Source organism: Tamandua tetradactyla, chromosome 8 (genome assembly GCF_023851605.1).
Source record: "Tamandua tetradactyla isolate mTamTet1 chromosome 8, mTamTet1.pri, whole genome shotgun sequence".
NCBI classification, from domain to species: Eukaryota; Metazoa; Chordata; class Mammalia; order Pilosa; family Myrmecophagidae; genus Tamandua; species Tamandua tetradactyla.
The window spans coordinates 112,187,471-112,209,950 of NC_135334.1; the positions used below are offsets into that span (position 1 = coordinate 112,187,471).

The 22,480-nt window shown below is 40.1% G+C and overlaps 1 protein-coding gene across 7 annotated transcripts in view; it reads left to right on the top strand.

Annotated features, from left to right (window-relative positions):
* The window catches only part of TRIM44 (tripartite motif containing 44), a 197,300-nt gene that overhangs the window by 132,581 nt on the left and 42,239 nt on the right, over positions 1-22,480 (top strand). Inside the window, exon 5 of one of the 7 annotated variants that reach the window (XM_077114424.1) lies at positions 7,713-8,086. The exons of the other annotated variants lie outside the window; for them this stretch is intronic. Within the exon in view, the coding sequence (XP_076970539.1) occupies positions 7,713-7,731 (19 nt within the window). The 3' untranslated portion in view covers positions 7,732-8,086. Of the gene's footprint in view, positions 1-7,712; positions 8,087-22,480 lie in introns of those variants that run through there. 7 annotated transcript variants of the gene reach the window in all.

Sequence of the window (22,480 nt, forward strand, 5' to 3'; positions counted from 1 at the left end):
CAAAGAGTGTGTCCTCTCTAATGATCTATTTTAACTGAACTTCCATGATATATTTATCGTGGGAAAAAAAAGTTAAATAGCAAAAATTCTTCTCTATTACAGAGGTATGTTTGTGTGTGAGAGATTGATTTTACTTTAATATAGTGTTTCTCAGTGGGATGGGAGACATAGCATTCATTCAGCAGCATTTGCAGACCACCTGTTTTCTTCCAGGCATTGACTTGGTGTAGGGGATATGTAGGTGAACAGAACTTTCAGGGTCCCAGCCCTCAAAGAGCTTACATTCTAGAATCTCAAGTAGGGGTGGCAGAATGTAGGTAATACGGCATTTTAAAACATTTTAAAGTGGTCCTTCCCTTAATACCTATTAAGGAAAATAAAATTTGCCCAGTCTTTTCAGCTGATGAGGAAATATGCAGATGATAGCATAAGAGAGCAGTGTAGGTTGACAAATCACTACTTAAAACTATGAGCTTCTCCTCGATTTTCCAGAGGTTGGACAAATTAATATCAAAATCTGGGAGCTCTACTGACACAATAATTATACTAAAAATGTAATTTTGCCTACAGAATAGAGATGGGTTTATTTCAAGGAGATCTCATTAATGTGCTGTTAATCAAAGAATAGTATACGCTCTGTCTTAATAGATTAGTACAGGGTCATGATGCAAAGGATTGTTGGCGTAATTTTAGTCTTTTGTTCTAAGAAAATAAACACTATCTAGAGGTCTAAATATGGAAATTGAAATTACTGGAGACAGAAAAGTAGTGTGGCCATGTTTTTTGAACTCTCCATGAGCCTCCTGTCATTTCTGCAAGATTCACTTCCTTATCCATTTGTTTAACAAATTTTATTGAATGTCTACTGTGTACCAGGCACTGCTAGCTGTTGGAGCGCCCCAGTAGGAAGCAAACCAGGTAAAGTCCTTGCATTCATGGTGCTTACTATACACAGTAAATACTCTCTCCTCATTTCAGGTATGTGCATCTGTGCTGTCTGCTCCACTCTTTTTTTTTTGTTAAACATGGACAAGCACCAGAAATCGAACCCGGGTCTCTGGCATGGCAGTCAAGAATTCTGCCACTGAGCCACTGTCATACTGCCCTGTCTGCCCCAGGTTTTGCAAGCTTAAAGAATTGGCAGTCCTCTTTCTAAGCCCAATTCTGCAAGGAAAATCATTACTGTTCCCCCCTATGTGGGACATGACATCCAGGGGTGAAAGTCTCCCTGGCGACATGGGACATGACCCCCAGGGATGAGCCTGGCCCTAGCACCATGGAATCAACAATATCTTCCTGGCCAAAAGGGGAAGAAGAAATGTAATAAAATGAGATATCAGTGGCTAAGAGTCCACACAGAGTTGAGAGGCTATTCTGGAAACTACTCTTTTTTTTTTTTCTTTTTCCTTTTTATCATCACAATCGACTTTTTTTTTTTGGTGAAAAATAACATGTATACAAAAAACAACAGTTTTCAAAGCATATGGCAACAGTTGGTTGTAGAACAAATTTCAGAGTTTGGTATGGGTTACAATTCCATATTTTTAGGTTTTTACTTCTAACTGCTGTTCCAAGATACTGGAGACTGAAAGAAATATCAATATAATGATTCAGCAGTCATACTCATGTGTTAAACCCAACCTTCTTGGTATAACTCCACCATCACCTTTAATCTTTCTATCATTATTTAGGGGTATTTGAGTTATGCCCATTCTAACTTTTTCATGTTAGAAGGGTTGTCGATAATATGGGATAGGGGAAAGAACTAGTTGATGTTCTGGAGAGGCTGTCCTCTTTGCATTTCAGGACTTAGCTCATCCAGAGACCCATCTAGAGGTTGTAGGTTTCTGAAAAGTTACCCTAATGCATGGAACCTTTGTAGAATCTTATATTATACCCTCAGTGTTTTTTAGGATTGTTGGGAATGGTTTTGGTTAGGGTTTGGCAAGTTATGGTAGAGACCGGTGTCTAACTGAAGCTTGCATAAGAGTGACCCCCAGAGTTTCCTCTCGACTCTATTTGAACTCTCTCAGCCACTGATACATTATTAGTTACTCTTCCTTTCCCTCTTTTGGTCAGGATGACATTGTTGATCCCATCGTGCCAGGGTTGGGGCTACTCTTATGCAAGCTTCAGCCAGATACTGCTAATTACCATCGTTTGCCAAACCCCAACCAGTATCATTCCTGTTAATCCTAAAGAGCACCTAGGGCTGTGTCTGAGATTTTACAAAAGTTTCACACCGTAAGATTACTTTCCAGAAACCCACAACCTCCAGATAGTTTCTAGGCCAGTTAAGTCCTGAAATCCAGAGGGGCCAATCTCTCCAAGAAAATCAACTAGTTCCATTCCCCTACTCCATATTGTCAACACCCCTTTCCCATGAAAAAGTTAGATTGGGCATAGTCCAAATACCCCTAAAGATAGGAGAAGGATCAGAGGAGAAAGAGGAGTTGTAACAGAGAAGATAAGATTTAACAAACGAGTATGATTGCTAAATCATTATATTGATATTTCTTTTAGTCTCCAGTGTCTTGGAACGGCTAGAAGGAAAACCTGAAATCATGGAACTGTAACCCATACCAAACTCTGAAATTTGTTCTCTAACTATTTGTTTACAATATAATTCAAAATTTATTGCTTTTTATGTATATACATTTCACAATAAAAAAATTTTTATAAGAATTGGCAACCACTGAAATCGATGTATGTAATGTGCAGTTATAAATGAGAATCTCCCAATGCATAGTTTCCCAGGTATATTAGGCTTAAACACTAGCTATTTAATTGTTTACTTGCTTTTGTAGGGTTTTATGGTCCCATAAGTTTGGCAAATGTTGCACATTTTACTTACTTTTGGAGTTCTGCAAGTACCACAGTATAACAAAGACTCTGAGCAGCCCTGTGATAATGAAACCTGTCTAACCCAGAATTCCTGAAGTTATTGACCAAAAAACTCTTCTAACTCATAATGCATACATATCCTTTAGAAACAGCCTTCTTCAAAATATACATTGGGGAATGTTGCACGTTATACCCTAGATATTGGGACCCATTGCTGATGATTTGTCATTCAGAAAGAAGGTATAAAAAATGTAAGATAATAAAGAATCCACATCTTCTTAGTTTGAAATCTCCTCCTTATTTTAATTTACTTAAAATAACAGAACTTCCAAACCATTTCTCTATTATATTGATATAATTTATTCCCAATGCAATTTGAAGTGTGGTTATCAAGGGTGTAGATAATGAAGCTGATACGCATTATTTGGAAAACGAGGCTTAGAAAGGGCCCCTTGGAGAATTTTTTTAATTGACATGAGAAAAATCAAACTTGGATGTTCATCATTCCATTAAAAAAATAAGATATCTATCACAAATTTTGCATTCTTTTCATCTTTGTAATATATTTTCTTTTGTTTCTTAACAATGACATCATTTGCTGTGACCCAGCACCCACCACATTGCCTAGCATAGACTAGGCAGTGCTAAGAGATCTTGAATGAATGAATGAGTCAAACACTGCTTGAATGAATGAATGAGTCAATGACTAGGCAAAATTCTAAATGCAAAATAGTGCAGAACAATGGCATTTTTTAAGCATAAGTCAGTATTATGGTGAATTATCCTTTTGTCTATGAAAGTGTCTCTGCACATCTAGTAGTTATCAAATGCTTATCAAATGTTGGGAGGGGCCAAGAAAATTATATATATATGTGGTAAATGAAGTACTGTTTCTAAAAATAGCATTATTTTTGTACTGATGATCATGGAAGGGCTCAGCATTTTGTGTGTCAGAAATTTCACTGATGGGATTAGGTCATAATGCCAAATGGATTATGTACCAGTTTTACAGTATTCTGACTTAAAGGCCAAGGCAGGGCAACTAGACCAAAACACCCTCTCTTCTGCAAATTTCTCATCAGTCATCTAGGGACAATAGCATCTACTCTGTCAGTATTAAGGTATTAATGATCAAGTGAGACAATATATGTTCATATTCATATGTAAGAAATGCAAATAAAAGATATTCTATACTTTTCAAAAATATAATGCACTAAGGTAAAATAGGACTGGATGATATAATTAAGACTGGTATTTTTAGTGATATTTTGCAATGATACCTGTGTTTTATGAGACATAATGATATTTGTTAAACAATAGTATTTCTAAACTGAGGTTCAAATATGAGTCATTTAAACAAGCATTTACCAGAAATAACAAAAGAAAGAAGAAAATTAAAACACCCTTACAATTTACACGGGTATCTCATTCATTATTCTAACAATTCTGAAATGTAGTTTTTCTTTTCCTTATATTTGTAGATGAAGAAATAGAATGAAGGCAAGAGATTTTTCCAAGGGCCACCCAGCTAGAACTATAAGTGGCAAGAGTAAGGATGTTAAGTAAGGCCTTCCCTATTCTACATTCCATGCTTATACTCTTATAGCTACTTTTGTTTCAAAACATGTGTCTTGTTTTCTCCTTTCTAGCCAACATGTTTCTACCGCTGACTTCTCAGTAAATGCCATCTTGTCTCAGGCCAGTAACCTAGGAGTCATCCTCAGTATCTCTTTCTTCACATCCCTTATCCAGTTAATAAGCAAATCCTGTCAGATTTACCCTCAAGTATATCTCAAATTCAGGGACCACCTCACCCCATCATCCTGGTCTAAGCCACATAATTTCCCTCTAAGAATCCTACTACCTTCTCCTTGCTGCTACTCTTACTCATTTTAGCTCTATCCCATTCCATTTTTCACTTATGAGCCAGAGTGATTTTTTAGGTTATAGAAAAGATCATGTACTTCTCTACTCAAAACATTTCAGTATGAGTTATATGATTCTGTAATCTGTGTCAGAATAATCTGGAGGTAGGAGAGTCTGTAAAGTCATATAAGATTCTGCTGCCACCTATCCATCTATTCTTATGCCTGTCAGTCACTCCATTGGTCACTTCTGCCACACATGAAGTTCCTTCCTACCTCAGGGCCTTGGTGCTTGTGTTTCCTTCTGCTGAGAAGCTTATTCCCAGATCGTTACATGTTCGCTCACTCACTTCATTCAGGCCTTTGTTGAAATATTACCTCTTTAGACCTTAATTCCTTACCCTATTTAAATTTTTTGCATAGTACTTATCACTACACAAAAGTGTACAGTGTGTTTGTTAATTTATTTTCTTCCCTACCAGATAATAAGTGTCACAAGGGTAAAAACTTTGTCTCGTTCACACCAGTATATTCTCTGTGCCTAGAACATAGTAGGCACTCAGTTGGTTTTTGAATCAATAAATAACTATGCAAACCCCATTGTCCCCATAGTGGAGAGAACCCTGTTTGGAATAGAAAAACCTTAGGTTCAGTTTATCACATTCTCAATCTGTCACCTTGTACAAGTCCATTGCCTTCAATAGTTATTTGTGACCCCGCTGTTCTCCACAAAATGAGGATAATAAAATGATGGAATTTTGGAGGGATTAAATGAGCAAATGTATATGAGTCCTTTAAAAATAGTGAGGTGTTATTTATACACATGAAAGAGAAAGTCTGCATATGATCTTCAGAGCCTGTTTCCCCTCAAAGACAGCACTGACAGACTTCATACAAATCCATTTCTTTCATTTTCTCTGTAGCTCTGTAACCTAAAAAACTTGGCAGAGACTACTTGGAAATGTTAGAATCTATGCCTAGACCCTTTCAGTCATCTTCAAATCCAGGCCCAAAGAACAACTTGACTGAGCTTTATGGCTCCCAGATGACAATATGAAATAGTCCTAAGCATAGTAATTTTTGCTAAGAACCAAGTAATGTTAAATCTATAGTTCTAGGGGCAGTTCACTTAGGCAGGGCTACCTCAGTAATAGAAATGTCTTCTCTTGGTTTTTCTGTCTTGTTTCTTTTCTTTTCCTCAGAACATATCAACTTTAGTTTAAATAAATGAGTAGCACTGTTTGTCATTACTCAAACCAGATCTCCTCTAGTGGTGTTTGGAATGAGAAAGCTTCATCCCATGAAATTACCAAACTGAGTTAGAGGAACTGGCCATCTTGTCTTGAGCCTTTTATATGGATGTGACTCCTTTCAGAGATTCTTACTTTTTGTTCTCTTCTGCTCCTGACCACTTAGCCTCTGTGGAGTTCTAAGTAATCCCAAGCCCCTTCTCCCTATACCTCATCTAAGGAGTCATTTTGCTTACCCTCTGACCAGTGTAGCCATCTGTTTTTCTGAAACACTTCTTAATAGAAGCTGACAGGTAATGCAGTGAAAGTTCTAGTTGCTGTAAGTTATGTCGACATTTGTAGCATAGAGCTTGCAGCAATGAAGTTCCTTACCAAGTAAGTAAAATCTACCTGTGAATGTGCTGTTGTTCACACTGAAGGAGAACATGAATCTGGTTCCTTCGTGCTGCTGCCTCCACTCTCATGCTGGGAGGAGAGGAGAGAGGTTGGCAGTGTGTTGGAGGCAGAGACTGTTACCTGCTTCTGGAGACAACTTGATGACTGAGACAGATTATAATACCAAGAAGAGTTGATAATCATGCCTTCCTGCCTCCTTTTTGGTCTTTAGGTTCTTTCTGAACTGAGTCAGATGACAAATGCTGATTCTATGTCACAATAATGAATGGGAAAATAAAAGAACTGGTTTTCTGTAATAATAATAAATAAAAGTATACTAGAATCTACTTATCAAATACTAGGTGCTATAAGTACTCCAAAATTATGATAGAATTCACTTACTGAATATTAAGACTTTTGCTGGACCAGGACTTCAGGCTTTTGTGTTAGAAGTAAAATCTTTTAGTTGCATGAGAAAGGCATGCTAGTAAGTAAAGGACAGGGAACTGTGTCAGCCCCCTTTTAGGCCTCTTAGAAACAGCATTCAGAATACAGTGGAACACTGATGGTCAGTGTCCGTGCTGCCCCTTCAGCAGCAGTTTCTGTTGCTATCCGCTCTAGTGCTCTGCTGTTATGGAAGCTCACCTAGCTACTTCCTTTTTACCTGTTTAAGTTCTGCCTTTCTTTCAAAGTTCAACTTAGTTGCCTTTTCTTCCATGAATCCTTCTCTGATCTTCCAGTTTTTATAGTTCATTTTTGGTCTTACCACTTTCTTTTCTGTTTTAAAATTATGTACATGCTGTATCATACCAACAGCCTGTGAACTTCTGAGTGGCAGCATCTGTACTTGATTTTTCTTTGCTCCATAACATATAGCAGGATTGTCATACTGTTTGCTGTATACATACATAAGCAATATTTCTTCCATGTTTTGGTCTTAGAAAATGACTGGCTAGAACTCATGAACCCTTGGTCATTCCTTAAATAGTAAGGATCCTGGCCATAATAACTAAAACTGACTGAGGGCTTACAGTGTGCCAGACACTGTTAGAAGAGTGTTGTGTGCCATAATTCCATTTAATCCTTATAATAACCCCATAGGGCTAGATACTATTATCACTCCCATTTTTCAGATATGGGAAATTAAACATAGAACCATTAAATACTTTTCCCAAGGTCACACAGCTAGTAAATGATAGAGCCAGGGTTTGACCAAAGCTGTCTAGCTGCAGAGTTTGTGTTCTTAGCCACCTCTCTCTGCTCCCTTCTTAGATCACCCTGGTAGGCTTGCACTGAAATAAAATTCTCCCATGCACATCTGTTCTAAAGATTTGTTTTAATCTAATTATTCAAGGCTGCTCTCTTTGATTTAAAACAGACTCACTGGTCCTGTGTGATCTGTTTGAGCCTTCCATGAAGAAAAAGAATGCAACAGGAAGAGCTTTGGAGAGAGTAAACTGTGCTATCAGGACTGCGACAGAAGAACCCCTGGAGAGATTTGACTAGGCAAGTGACAGGCTGTAGAAGTGCTTTTTGACAGCGGCCCTCTTTTCAGCTTCAGACTTGTGTGCTATGTACATGATGAGATAGGAGAATGCCTTCGAATGCTGCTATCTGGAAAAGCAGTGTGTGGGCTCAAATGTATTGTCTTGATACATTCCTCAAAATAAACAGACTTTTTGTGGTAAATCCTGCTTTACTAACTAGGGTCTTTTCCACTTTCTTTTAAAACAAGCTTTATAGACAGTTTTTTCTCTCCCTGCCAGCCCCCCACCCCCACCCCCCATCCCTCACTTTGAGTGATAGGGCTGACATCTAGGAAGAAGGAAGTAATCTCCTTCAAAGTTGTATCTCCATCTGACCTGAAAGTTGTTTACTACAGTAAGGTGATTGATAACAAGGTGTAAAGTTATTCACAACAGTAAGGTGATTGGTAACATATTGGAGAATGGACATCATAATTATAAGCTTATATAATGAAGTTTATATGATTATAAACTTAATTATAAGTTTTAGTTATTATGGCCAGGATCCTTACTATTTAAGGAATGACCAAGGGTTCATGAGTTCTAGCCAGTCATTTTCTAAGACCAAAACATGGAAAAAATATCGCTCATGTATGTATACAGCAAACAGTATGACAATCCTGCTATATGTTATGGAGCAAATGTTACTTACAAGGGAATTTTGAACCATAGTTCACAAGATGGGAAGTGCTTACTAAATCACTCATAAGTCCTTTTCCAGCATTGTACCTTATTTTGTAAGAAGAGGGTTTCCCCAACATTTATCCGTTGGTTCTAAAAAGAGCATGAATATGATGAAAGTAGATGGTGTATTTTAAGGCAATCATAATTTGGGACCTTTTCAGTTTTGAATTTGTACTCATTCATTCATTCATACTCCCCTCTTTTGGTGCAGTCTGAAAGGCATTTAGTTTCTTTATAACTATCTCCTGCTCTTTCAATTGTTCTCTATTATAACATGTCTCCTGTTTCTTATTGTGTTAGAACCTGATTGTAAGAAATAGAAATCCACTCAGACTAATTGATATAACACAGGCAGGTATAGAAAGGATATGAGTGCATTTCACAGGCCCTAATCGAAGGAAGTATCTTTGTGCCTGGATGAGATTAGAGTGGGAATTGGGGTTAGGACTAGAGCTGTTCTGTCAATCTCCTTTGTTCTTTGTCTCTTTCTCCTTTCTGCTTCATTTTCCTCCCTGCAGAGTAGCTCCTTTGTTTACTTGTATTCTCTCCTTACCCCTTGTCATTTCTGCTGGCCCTAACATCAGCTCTGGCCACAGACCTAGAGGATTTTCTGCTCTAGGGTTCACTGTTGCCTTACTGCAGTATTAAGAGAAAACCCAACCTACTTCGTCTGACTGTTAATTAGTTATCCTTAAGTTAAATGGTCATTTCTCTTCCAGTTTAGCTGTGCTGAGGCAGGGAGGGGGTGGACAGTCATGTAGTTTTTATAGGGCTTTTTCTTCTGAAGATGGGGGCAGGGCAGAAGGACAAATTGGGAAAAGCAGGCAAAATGAATGATACATTGCTGTACTACCCTACAGGCAAACTAATATATAGTCAAAAAATGACAATTTAGTTTTACTACCCACAATTCTTCTTCGGGGGGCATGAGCAGGCTCTGGGAATTGAAGCTGGGTCTCTGGCATCTGGTCAAGAATTCTGCCACTGAGCCAGTACTACACCACCCTACCCACAATTTTTACAATTAGTCAATAAAGTGCCCCTTAATGCCCACATTTAGTGTCCATCCCAACAAAAGTTCCATTTCTTTAACACTTAGCATTTTGTAGATATAGAGTAACAGTTATACAGCCTACTTATGGGTCTTAGCAGCACCCCTGTTTCTCATTTGCTGTGGTCTCTTTTTTATTTTTTATTTTTATTGACCAGTCTTCATGCATATGCATTCCATACATGGTTTACAATCCATAGTTCACAGTAGTGTATTTATCACCATGTTCATTTTTTGAACATTTGCATCACTCCAGAAGAAGGAAAAAGAGAAAAGAAAAAACTCTTACATCCCATACTCCTTACCCCTCCCTCTTATTGACCACTAGTGTTTCCATCTACCCAATTTATTTTACCCCTTATCCCCCCTATACTTTAATTATATTTTGTCACTCATCTATCCATACCCTGGATTAAAGGAGTACCAGATACAAGGTTTTCACAATCATCTAGTCACATTGTAAAAGTTATATCTTTATACAGTTGTCTTCAAGAATCAAGCCTACTAGAATACAGCTCACCAGTTTTAGGTACTTCCTCCAGCCACTCCAATACACCGTAAGCTAAAAAGGGATATCTACGTAAGAATAACCTCCAGGATAACCTCTCTAATCTGTTTGAAATCTCTTGGCCACTGAAACTTTGTTTGGTCTCATTTCTCTCTTCTCCCTTTGGGTCAAGAAGGCTTTCGCAATCCCTTCTGTCTCATCCTGGAAGTTCTGTCCCATGTTGCCAGGGTGATTTACATCCCTAGGAGTCATGTTCCATGTACGGGGAGGAGGGCAGTGAGTTCACCTGCCAAGTTGACTTAGAGAGAGAAGCCACATCTGAGCAACAAAAGCAGTTTTCTGCGGGTGACTCTTGGGCCTAGTTTTAAGTAGGCTTAGCCTACCCTTTGAAGAAATAAGTTTCATAGTAGCAAATCCCAAGATTGAGGATCAGCCTGTTGATTTGGTTGTCTCCACTACTTGTGAGATTGCTGTGGCCTTTTGCAAGCCAGGGTATATTAAAAAAACATGAATTTAGGGTCCCTGGACTTACTTCCATCTCTTACTAATTCAGGGATTATGAATTAGTTCCAACTTTTAGAGCTTCTGTTCCATGAACTAAAACATGAGGTTAATTTGTGCCTCACCAGCCTCCTTAATGTGCTGTGAGGAGCATATGATAAATGTATGATGGATGATTTTGTGAATAGTAAAACATTATACAGGTCAATTAAAGTAGAGGTGGGAGCAAAGAGATTATTATTATTTTGTTTGTTTGTCTAGCATTTAGCATGTGCTTCTAAGGAAAGGACCCTCTGGCATTGCTCACCTGTTAGTGCATGAATTTATTCAAAACTCATAACCATACAGAGTTTCAGTTCTCCAGCTCTAAAATTCAGAATTTGGAGTTCCTTGACTGAACAGTGCTATGGAAGGTAACACAGACATGCTCTGCTTCAGCATGCATATCATCATGGCTCCTATGTATGATATAGAACCTTTTGTTTTTTTTATTTTTTTTAACTTTTTTTATTTGATGATAGCATATATACAAAGCATAAAAAGAAAAAAGCAATAGTTTTCAAAGCACTGTTCAACAAGTAGTTACAGGACAGATTGCAAAGTTTGTCATGGGTTACCATATGATCCTCTCAGATTTTTCCATCTAGCTGCTCCAGAATACAGGAGGCTAGAAGGAATAAATGTTTTTTTATCATCACAATTGCCTTTTTTTTTCTTTTTTGTGAAAAATAACAATATATATAAAAAAGCAATAAATTTCAAAGCACAGTGCCACAGTTTGTTATAGAACAGATTTCAGAGTTTGGCATGGGTTACAATTTCATAATTTTCGATTTACTTCTAGCTGCTCTAAAATACTGGAGACTAAAAAAAAATATCAGTATAATGATTCAGCAGTCATACTCATTTGTTAAATAAACCCTACCTCTCTGTATAACTCCATCATCATCTTTGGTTATTTCCCACTCTTTAGGGGTACTTGGGCTATGCCCTTTCTATTTTTTTCATGTTAGAAGGTCTTTCAGTAATAAGGTGTCAAGATAAGGAACTAGCTGATGTTCTGGAAAGGCTGGCCCCTCTAGGTTTTAGGACTTACCTCGTCCAGGGACCCTTCTGGAGGTTGTAGGTTTTTGAAAAGTTACCCTAGTGCATGGAACCTTTGTGGACTCTAATGTATTGCCTAGGGTGCTCTTTAGGATTAAGGGGAATGGTTTTGGTTGGGGTTTGGCAAGTTATGATAGGTCTAACTGAAGTTTGCGTAAGAGTGACCTCCAGAGTAGCCTCTTGACTCTATTTGAACTCTCTCAGCCACTGATACCTTATTTGTTACACTTCTTTTCCCCCTTTTGGGCAGAATGGCATTATTGATCCCATGGTGTCAGAGCCAGCCTTATCCCTTGGAGTCATCTCCCATGCCACTAGGGAGACGTTGACACCTGGATGTCATGTCCCACCTAGGGGGTAGGGCAATTATTTCACTTGCAAAACTGGACTGAAAGAGAGTGTGCTGGTTTGAAATGATGTATGGACCCTAGAAAAGCCATGTTTTAATCAAAATCCCATTTCATAAAGTGGTAGAATAATCCCTATTCAATACTGTATGTTTGAATCTGTAATTAAATCATCTCCCTGGAGATGTCTCCCAATCAGGAGTGGTTGTTAAGCAGTATTAGGGGAGATGTGTCTCCACCCATTGGGGTGGATCTTGATTGGTTTACTGGAGTCCTGTAAAAGAGGAAACATTTTGGAGAATGAGAGATTTGGAGAGAGTAGAGAAGAAGGACATAGCCACGAGAAGCAGAGAGTCCATTAGCCAGCAACCTTTGGTGATGAAGAAGGAAAACGCCTCCTAGGGAGCTTCATGAAACAGGAAGTCAGGAGAGAAAGCTAGCAGATGACACCATGTTCGCCATTGCCCTTCCAGATGAGAGAGAACCCTGAACTTCAGGCCTTCTTGAGCCAAGGTATCTTTCCCTGGATGGATGCTTTTGATTGGACATTTCTATAGACTTGTTTTAATTGGGACATTTTCTCAGCCTTAGAACTGTAAACTAGCAACTTATTAAATACCCCTTTTTAAAAGCCATTCTATTCCTGGTATATTGCATTCTGGCAGCTAGCCAACTGGAACAGAGTAACAGAAAAGGTCCTCTGGAGGTGAACAATGAAAGAGGTCCTCTGGAGGTGACTCTTAGGTACATCTGTAAGTACGCTAAGCTTCTCTGCTACATACATATGCTTCATGAGAGCAAGTCTCAAGATCAAGGGCTTGGCCTATTGATTTGGGTGTTTCTAATGTTTGACACATTATTAGGGTATGGTATGGTTCTTATATTTAGGTGTTTGATCCACTCTGAGCTAATTTTTGTATAGGGTGTAAGGTCAGGGTCCTCTTTCACTTCTTTGGCTATTGATATCCAGTTATTTTATGCCCATTTATTGAAAAGACTGTTTTGTCTCAAGTTCAGTGGATTCAGGGGGCCTTGTCTAAGATTAGTTGACTATAGATTTGGCGGTCTGTTTCTGTGCTCTCGATTCGATTCCATTGGTCAATACTTCTGTCTTTGTGCCAGCACCAGTGGTTTTGACCACTGTGACTTTATAAGTTCTCAGATCAGCAAGTGTTAATCCTCCCACTTTGTTCTTTTTTTTTTAGGATGCTTTGAGCTATTCAGGGTCTCTTTCTCTTCCAGATGAATTTGGTAACTAGTTTTTCCAAGTCTTCAAAGTAGGTTGTTGGGATTTTGATTGGCAGTGTGTTGAATCTGTAGATAAATTTGGGTAAAATTCACATCTTAACCATATTCAACCTTCCTATCCATGAGCAGGGAGTGTCTTTCTACCTATTTTAAATCTCCTTTGATTTTTTTTTTGGCAATATTATGTAGTTTTCTGTGTGCAGGTCCTTTACATCCCTAGTTAGGTTCCTTCCTAGATACTTGATTCTTTTAGTCACCGTTTTAAATTAAATCTTTTCTTTAATTGATTCCTCATTTAGGTCATTGCTCATGTATAGAAACATTACTGATTTTTGCACATTAATTTTATATCCCACCACCTTGCTGAATTTGTTTACTAGCTCAAGTAATTTTGTTGTGTATTTCTAAGAATTTTCCAAGTGTAGTATCATGTCATCTGCAAGTAATGAAAGTTTTACTTCTTCCTTTCCAATTTGGATGCCTTTTATTTCTTTGTTCTGCCTGATTACTCTAGCTCAAACTTCTAGTACAATGTTGAATAATAGTGCTGACAGAGGACATCCTTGTCTAGTTCCTGATCTTAGGGGGAAAGTTTCATCTCTCTCCATTGGGTACAATGTTGGCTATGGGTTTATGCCCTTTATCATATTGAGGATTCCTTTGATTCCTATGTTTTGAAGTATTTTTATCAGAAAAGAATGTTGAATTTTGTGAAATGTTTTTTCAGCATCATCAAGGTGATCATGTGATTTTTTCCATTTTGTTTTGTTAATGGGCTGTATTACATTAATTGATTTTCTTGTGTTGAACCATCCTTGCATTCCTGATATAAACACTACTTGGTTGTGGTGCATAATTCTCTTTGTTATTGGATTCGATTTGCTAGTTTTTGTTGAGAGTTTTTGCATCTGTGTTCTTTAGGGAGATTGGCCTGTAGTGTTCCTTTCTTGTAGCATCTTTACCTAGTTTTGGTATTAAAGTAATTTGACTTCATACAATGAGTTAGGTAGTGTTCGTTTTTCTTCAGTTTTTTGGAAAAGTTTGAGCAGGATTGGTGTTCTTTTTTTTTTTTTTTTCGTTTGAATATTTGATGAAATTCACCTGTGAAGCCGTCTGGCCCTGGACTTTTCTTTGTAGGAAATTTTTGATGACTGGTTGAATCTGTTTACTTGTGATTGGTTTCTTGAAATCTTCTGTTTGTTCTTGAGTCACTGTAACTTGTTCTGTGTTTCCAGGAATTTGTCCATTTCATCTAAGTTGTCTAGTTTGTTGGCATATAGTTGTTCCTAGTATCCTCTTATGATTTTTTTTTTATTTCTTCAGAGTTTGTGGTAACATCCCCTTTCTCATTTCTGATTTTGTTTATTTGCATCCTCTCTCATTTTTAATTTGTCGGCCTTGCTAGTGGTCCATTGATTTTACTGAACCAGCTTTTGGTTTTATTGATTCTTTTTATTGTTCTTTTGTTCTTGCAATCCATTTAACTTAGTTCTGCTTTAATCTTTGTTATTTCTCTTCTTCTGTTTGCTTTGGGGTTTGTTGCTGTTCTTTCTCAAGTTCCTCCAGATGAGCACTTAGGTCCTTGATTTTTGCTCTTTCTCCCTCTTCTTCTTTTTTTTCTTCTAAATGCTCCATCTGGCATTTAGGGCAATAAATTTCCCTCTCAGAACAGCCTTTGCTGTATCCCCTAAATCCTGATATGTTGTGTTCTCATTTTCATTAGTCTCCAGATAGCTACCAATTTCTGTAGCAATTTCTTCTTTGACCCACTGGTTCTTTAAGAGTGTGTTATTTAATGTTCATCTGTTTGTGAAAGTTATTGTTCTTTGATGGTTATTGATTTCTAGCTTCATTCCATTGTGATCAGAGAAAGTGCTTTGAATAATTTCAGTATTTTTAAATTTATACAGACATGTTTTTTGCCCCAGCATGTGATCTATCCTGGAGAATGTTCCAAGAGCAGTAGAGAATGTATATCCTGGTGTTTGGGGGTATAATGATCTATATATGTCTGTTAGGTCTAATTCATTTATCAGTTTATTTAGGTTCTCTGTTATCTTGTTGATCCTCTTTCCAGTTGTTCTATCTATGGAGGAAATCTCCTACAGTTATTGTTGAAACATCTGTCACTTCCTTCAGTTTTGCCAATGTTTCTCTCATGTGTTTTGGAGCTCCTTGATTGGGAGCATAAGCATTTATGATTGTTATTTCTTCGGGAATTGTCCCTCTTATTAATGCATATTGTCCTTCTTTGTCTCTTATGATTTCTTTACATTTAAATTATATTTTGTCTGATAATAGTATAGCTACTCCTGCTTTCTTCTGGTACAGCTTGCATGGAACATCTTTTTCCATCCTTTCACTTTCAGCCTTTTTGTGTCCTTGTTTCTAAGATGTGTCTCTTGTAAGCAGCATACAGCTGGATTATATTTCTTAATCCATTGTGTCAATCTGTATCTTTTAATTGGTAAATTTAGTCCATTAACATTCAAAGTTATTACTGGAAAAATGTCTCTTGAATCCTCTTATGTTTTGGATTTTATTTATCAGATCTATTTATTCTTTTCCCTCTTTCTCTTTTTATCCTTTAAATTACTCTCACTGGTAGTCTTCAATTCTTTGCCCTCCTCCAGACCTTCATCTCCAATCTTTTTATTTTGGCCAGCAGAACTCCCCCTTTAGTATTTCTTGTAGGGCCAGTCTTTTGTTGACAAATTATTTCAGCCTTTTTTGTCTGTGAAAATTTAATCTCTCCCTCAGTTTTGAAGGGCAGTTTGGCTGGGTACAGAATTCTTGGCTGGAAGTCTTTCTCTTTCAGGATCCTAAATATATCATACCACTGTCTTCCTGCCTCCATAGTGCCAGTTGAGTACTCCTAACTCAGTCTTATGTGGTTTCCCTTGTATGTAGTAGATTTTTTTTTCTTACTGCTTTCAGAATTTTCTGCTTCTCTTCAACATTTAACAGACTGATTAGTATGTGTCTTGCGGAAGGCCTGTTTGAATTAATTCCATTTGGGGTTTGTTAGACTTCTTTGATTTGCATATTTACAGCCTTTATGAGGAAGGGTTGGAAAGTTTTTCCCCATTATATCCTCGACTAATCTTCTAGCCCTTTATTCTTATCTTCTTCTTCTGGGACACCAGTGTTTCTTATATTTGTGTGCTTTGTTTTGTCCATCATTTCCCTGAGATACAATTCATATTTTTCCATCTGTTTTGCCATTTGCTCTTTGTGTGCTTGCAATCAATTGCCCTGTCCTCTAGTTCATTTATTCTTTCTTCTGCTTCTTCAAATCTGCTGTTGTGTGTCTCTAGTATATCTTTTATTTGATCTACTGTATCTTTAATCTCTGTGATAGCTACTGTTTTTCTATTTATTCTTTCAAATTCCTCTTTATGCTCTTCTAGTGTCTTTTTTATCTCATTTATGTCATTAGCCATCCCATTGATTTTATTTAGCATAATTATATCAGCATCTTTGATGAGTTGTTCCAAAGTCTGTTTCTCCTCCAGTGTTTTAATTTAGTCATAAGTCTGGGCTATATCTGTCTGCATCATGATATGCTGAGTGAGCTTCTGTTGCCTTCAAGGCATGTAAATATCTTGACAGGGTTACTTTGGAAGTTGATTTCCTTCAGTACACTAACGCTTGTATTTGCGGGTTGGATGTGGAGCAGGATGCAGGGCACAACAGTGCAGTGACAGGTTACAGCACTTTATAGGAATGGGTTGGGCATGCTGCACTGGCACCTGTGAGCCTGATGTGCTGAGTGTGGGGTTGTGGAGATGTGGTGCGGAGACTGTGGGGGCGGAGTGCAGCTCAGGCAGGCCTGGTAGCACAGGAGCAGGATGTAGTGTGGGGGATACAGCGGTTGAGTGCAGCAGGAGGCAGATGGGGGAACTGAGTGGATGCACGGGGGCTGGTGCACAAGCAGGATGTGGGTGGGCACTTGGTATCAGTGTAGGGGGTAGGTGGCACAGAGGTTGGGCACAGGAGGGCAGGGTGCAGTGTCCTTGCATAGGTGAAAGAGTACAGGGGGCCCAGAATGTGGATGTACGAGTAGGTAGGGGTAGGGCACAGGTCGCGTGAGTTTTGGGATGTTGGTCAGGTTTGGGTGATGTCTGGTGGGTGGGGCCCTGGCACAGGTGCGCTGATGCAGGTGGGCGTGGCTGTTAGGGCAGGGGTGCACGTGTGTGCAGGGGAGGCCTGTGTAGCACAGATGCCCCACATGAGCATCTGCCAGGTGTTGAAGCAGGGCACATGTGCCCAGGCCCGGAGAGGGGAGGTGGTTCAAGAGTGTGCACGTGTGGAGCAGGGGATTAGGGTACAGGGGTCAGGAGGTCAATGTATGGATGCATGGACACCCAGAGCGAAGGATGTGGCTGTGAGCATGCATGGGTCTGTGGGCAGGGCCCTGATGTGCAGGGCTGGTAGGGACAGAGTCCTGGTGTGAATATCCAGAGTTCAGGGGCAGCCAGCTCAGGTTGGGCCTACTTGTGCTATTGGTGGCTATGGCTTATATGTGCTGATTAGGGCTTTACCAGAGCTAGGGGTTATGGCTGGGTGCATGTATGCACAGATCTGAGAGGTCTTTACCCTGATGTACACATGCACAGACCTGGGGGAGAGCAGGATAGGGTTGCATGATTATATGGGCTGGGGACAGGTGTGGCCCGGGTATGAAGGTGAGTGGCCGTGGCCTGGGTATGCAGGTGACAGCCTGCAGGGAACAGGCAGGGAGAGGTGGGGGTTGGGCTGAGCGCAGGTGCATAGGTCTCTGGAAAGACAGAGTGAGACTGCGCTTGTGTGGAAAAGGTGGATCAGACTGGGGCAGGTGTGTTCGGGATGGCAGAATGGGATGGGATTGCACATGGCATGTGGGGTTGGGGCCAGAGCTGTTGGAGCATGGTATGGGGGTGGGTGACGGGCTTCAGGTACATGGGATGTGGGGGGAGTGTCAGGGCATGTGAGGAGTAGCATGTGAGGGTACTGCATTTAAGTAATGCAGCTTGGCTTACTTCCTAGTACCCATCTCTATGTCCATGCACTCTGAGGGCTCGGGGCTTGTTTGAAAATGGGCGTGCTAGGCTGTTTGTACTAGCCAGATGGTTTCTAGTTCTCTGTGTCTCAGTTCTTCAGCTTTTACAGCTAGGGCTTCCCTAAGTGGTATAGAAGATCCTCCTAGTTCACTTACAGCCTGGAATCGCCGTCCCATTTGCCTTCCTGTCCCTTCTCTAGCTGTTTCTTGAAGCAGGGGTGAACTCAGCCTATCCTGTTTGCCACATTTCCAGAATTCCCTTAATTGTTTCTTACATTGCTTTCCAGGCAAAACTGCTTTTGCCTGGAGGGCAAATTCTTGGCGGTGGGGAGGATGGAACAACAGAGAGTAGTTTTCCAAGTCAGTCTTTCCCAGCCAGAACAAGATCAAGGACCCACAAAATGAGCACCAGCTGACTGTAAACTGCTCTGGGGAGGGAATGAAGGACGGTCTGGGCAGGGCCTCAGGAGCTTCCTCCACAGATTCCCAAGGCTGTGTTCTCTTGATTCAGCCCCTGCCAGGTAAATGCGGCCTTTCAGCTTTCTGCTGCAGCTCTGAGAAAGTGTGCCATCTCTGAGTTTCCTCCACCACCTTTGTCCAGGGCAGGTTAGAGCAATGGCTGCCCTCAGTGATCCTAGCTAATCAATAATAGGGTCAACAATTTGACTGCATCTTCCCCCTCCTGCTGGTTCTTGGGGAACTAGAGCTTTATGTCCCTCTTTGGCACAAACAAGCTATGCCAGGGGCTGGACCACGCTGCTGCCTGCTATGAGCGTGGCATCTTCCCATAATTCTGATGGTGACTTAGTACTAGAGCTAGACATGCAATTGGCGCACAAGTGATGCTTATGAATGAACAGATGTGAAATAGGTAGAAATGAATTGAATATAAAGGAAGTTCATTGTATCCAAAAGGGCAAATAGCTGTCAAGGATTCCACCTAAAGTTCTCTGGAAGGCCTGGGGACTACAGACTTGATGACTTTGAATGCTGTGGTTTTGATGAGACTAGAGAAAGCACATGTTATAGTTTGATCAGTGCTTAAAATTCTTTAGAACAGATTGTAAGTTTCTCTCTGTAGGATAACAGCACCAGTTTAATGTAAGTTGATCTAAGGTTGTAAAGAAAGGAATAAATCTCTAATAATCTTGGAGGGTGGATCTGTGCTCACGATTTTGAGAATGTACTCAAGACTTCAAAATTATACTATGAAACAGACTCCCTGATTAAGCAAATTGAGATTATCTCCCTGAAGAATCAGTTGCTAAGGTGACTTCTAGAATGGGAAAAGGCATTAGATCACTGCTTTCTCTTTTTATAGCCTTAAGGGACAGGCAGAGAGGAACTGACTTATTTACTAGGAACCATGACTATACTATGTATACCCTTTATATACAGTACTATCTCATTGTTACATTGATCCTGTGAGATAATTCAGTATGTAGGTGAAAAAACTGAAGATCAGAGAGGTTAAGAGACATGTTTAAATTCTTATAAGTGGCAGACCAGGATCTGGCTTTTTCCATGACTCCACATGGCCTACCAGTGCCAACCTCACCACCACTAAATATACATAGAGCCCATCAACTCCATCCCCATCCTATCTCCCAAAAGGAAACTCAAGCAAAGGCTAGCAAAATGGATTTACTGAGTTAATACATACTTCCTCTTCCCTCTTATTCATTTTCAACATATATTTATTAAGTACCCACATTATGCCAGAAGCAGCTCTGGCTGCTAAGGGTGTAGGCTGACTAAGACAGGTGACTTTCCTTCTCTGGTGGAATTTAATTCTAGTTCAGGGAAATAGATTTTTAAAACTAGCAAACCACTAATGAACAAAATAATTTCAGATAGTGATGTTAGGAAGGAAATGAAACAGGGTGATTTGATAGAGAGGGACTGGGGAGAACAAGCCACTATAGATAATATTTTCCAAGTACAGCTAAGGAGGTCACCTTTGAGCTGAAACTGAACTAAAAGAATGAGCCAGCCAAGCGAAAATGGGAATGTGCCGGTTTGAAGCTACTATGTACTCCAGAATAGCCATGTCCTTTAATCCTCATTCAGTATTGCTGGCTGGGTCCTTTCTGATTGTTTCCATGGAGATGTGTGTGACACACCCACTTGTGCTTGTAACTTTTTATTAGATGGTTTCCATGAAGATGTGTATTCACCCATTCAAGGTAGGGTTGCTTACCTGAGCCCTTTAAGAGGGAAAACCATTTTGGAAAAAGCTTTAGACCCAACAGAGCCTAGAGAAATGACAGAAGCCCCAAGCCAACAGAAACTTCACAGCAGAATAGACACAGATGTGGACAAATGGAGAGCAGAGACACGGGTGTTTGGAGATGCCTGGAGACAAGCAGACTTTGCCATGAGATGTTTAGCAAGCCAGAACCTGGAGAGTGCCAAGGAAAGCCAAGAGATGAAAGCCAGTCCTGGAGAAGTAAAATGAGGAACCCCCACAGAAACAGAGGCTGATTTGTTTTTTGAGACTTTCGATTTCTTCTTTTTGTTCATTCCTTCCCTTCTTTATATCCTCCCTCAATTCATTGATTTGATTTTTGATGGGGTTTTCCATGTCTGTTCGTATATTCTGAATTAATTGTTTCAACTCCTGTATCTCATTTGAATTGTTGGTTTGTTCCTTTGACTGGGCCATATCTTCAATTTTCCTAGTGTGATTTGTTATTTTTTGCTGGATCTAGGCATTTAATTATCTTTATTAATTTATTCTGGAGATTGCTTTCACTCCAGAATAAACTAATTAAGGTAAGGGGCCTTAAGGCGATGCCAGCCATACGGCTACCCAGCAACAGAGGTGTTCCTGACCCATTGGCCTTTCTTGAATGAAGGTAACCTCTTTTTGGTGCCATAATTGGGCACCAAATTATGAGCAAGGGGCCAGCCAATGCCAGCCACATGGCTACCCAGCAACAGAGGTATTCCTGACCCATTGGCCTTTCTTGAATGAAGGTAACCTCTTTTTGGTGCCATAATTGGGGCACTTTCACTTCCTTAGATCTGTAAACTTGTAACTTATTAAATTCCCCTTTTTAAAAGCCATTTTGGGGGGGTGCCACGATGGGGGCTTAGCAAGGTGTGTGATTTAGTTCGTCCTCCAGAACAGCTACTAAATAACCAGGAACAGTACAGAACAGCTCCTGGGGCCACATCAGTGACCAGACACACAGTGTACCCCAGTCTGGACCAGCTGGACCGGCTGCATGCCCCCCTAAAACCATGAGTTCGACAAACCGTGGCAGCCGGCGCCCCATCCCCACAGGCTGCTTCCCAGAGACTTTACCAGCAGCAGGGACTGAGCACAACCAAATGCCAATTGTGGAATTAATTAACAAATTCTGACAACTAAAAATAGGCCACCAGCTCAGGTGAACCTGGTCAAAGCAGAGGTCCCTCATTTTTGCCCCAGTGCCAAGGGGGCAGGGCTGACAGAAAAAGAAACAGAGGTTTTTGTGGCTGTGTTTCTACAAAGGATTGACTGCCTTTGGATACAGCAGCAGGACTTCTCAGGTTGCAACTGCCCCAGGCATAGGCAGAAACAAGCTTGTTTGAGGGCTTGTCTGGAACTTGTGCCTTCCCCATGGGAGGGCTGAAGCCCAGCTCAGGTGGAATCCCTCCCTTAAGGAATTCAGACACCAGGGCTTGGTAATTTGAAGCTGTTAAAACCAGCGTACAACCTCTCCTCTGTCTCTACCATGCCCCCAGCAGGGAGAGTCTGCCAAAGTTAAAGGTACCACATCATCTTATGCTGGTGGGACCTGCAGGCATACAAGCGCCACATACTAGTCAGGCTAAGAAAAACAGAGTCCAAAGACTTCACAGGAAAGTCTTTCAACCTGCTGGGTCTCACCCTCAGGGAAAACTGACGGAGATGACTCTTTCCTCCTGACAGGAGGCCAGTTTGGTCTTGGAATATCTGGCTGGGGTCTATAATACCTAAGTAGACCCTCTTCAGGGTGGGGGGTGAGGGGGAGGCACCATACAGGTAGGGAAAGAAACAAGAAAACAAAACTGAAAATTTCTCCTCTGTTAAATAAAACCTAAGCTAGAGGTCCAGAAAAAACTGAACTGAATGTCAAAGAACAGATAGACAACAAATTCATCCAGCA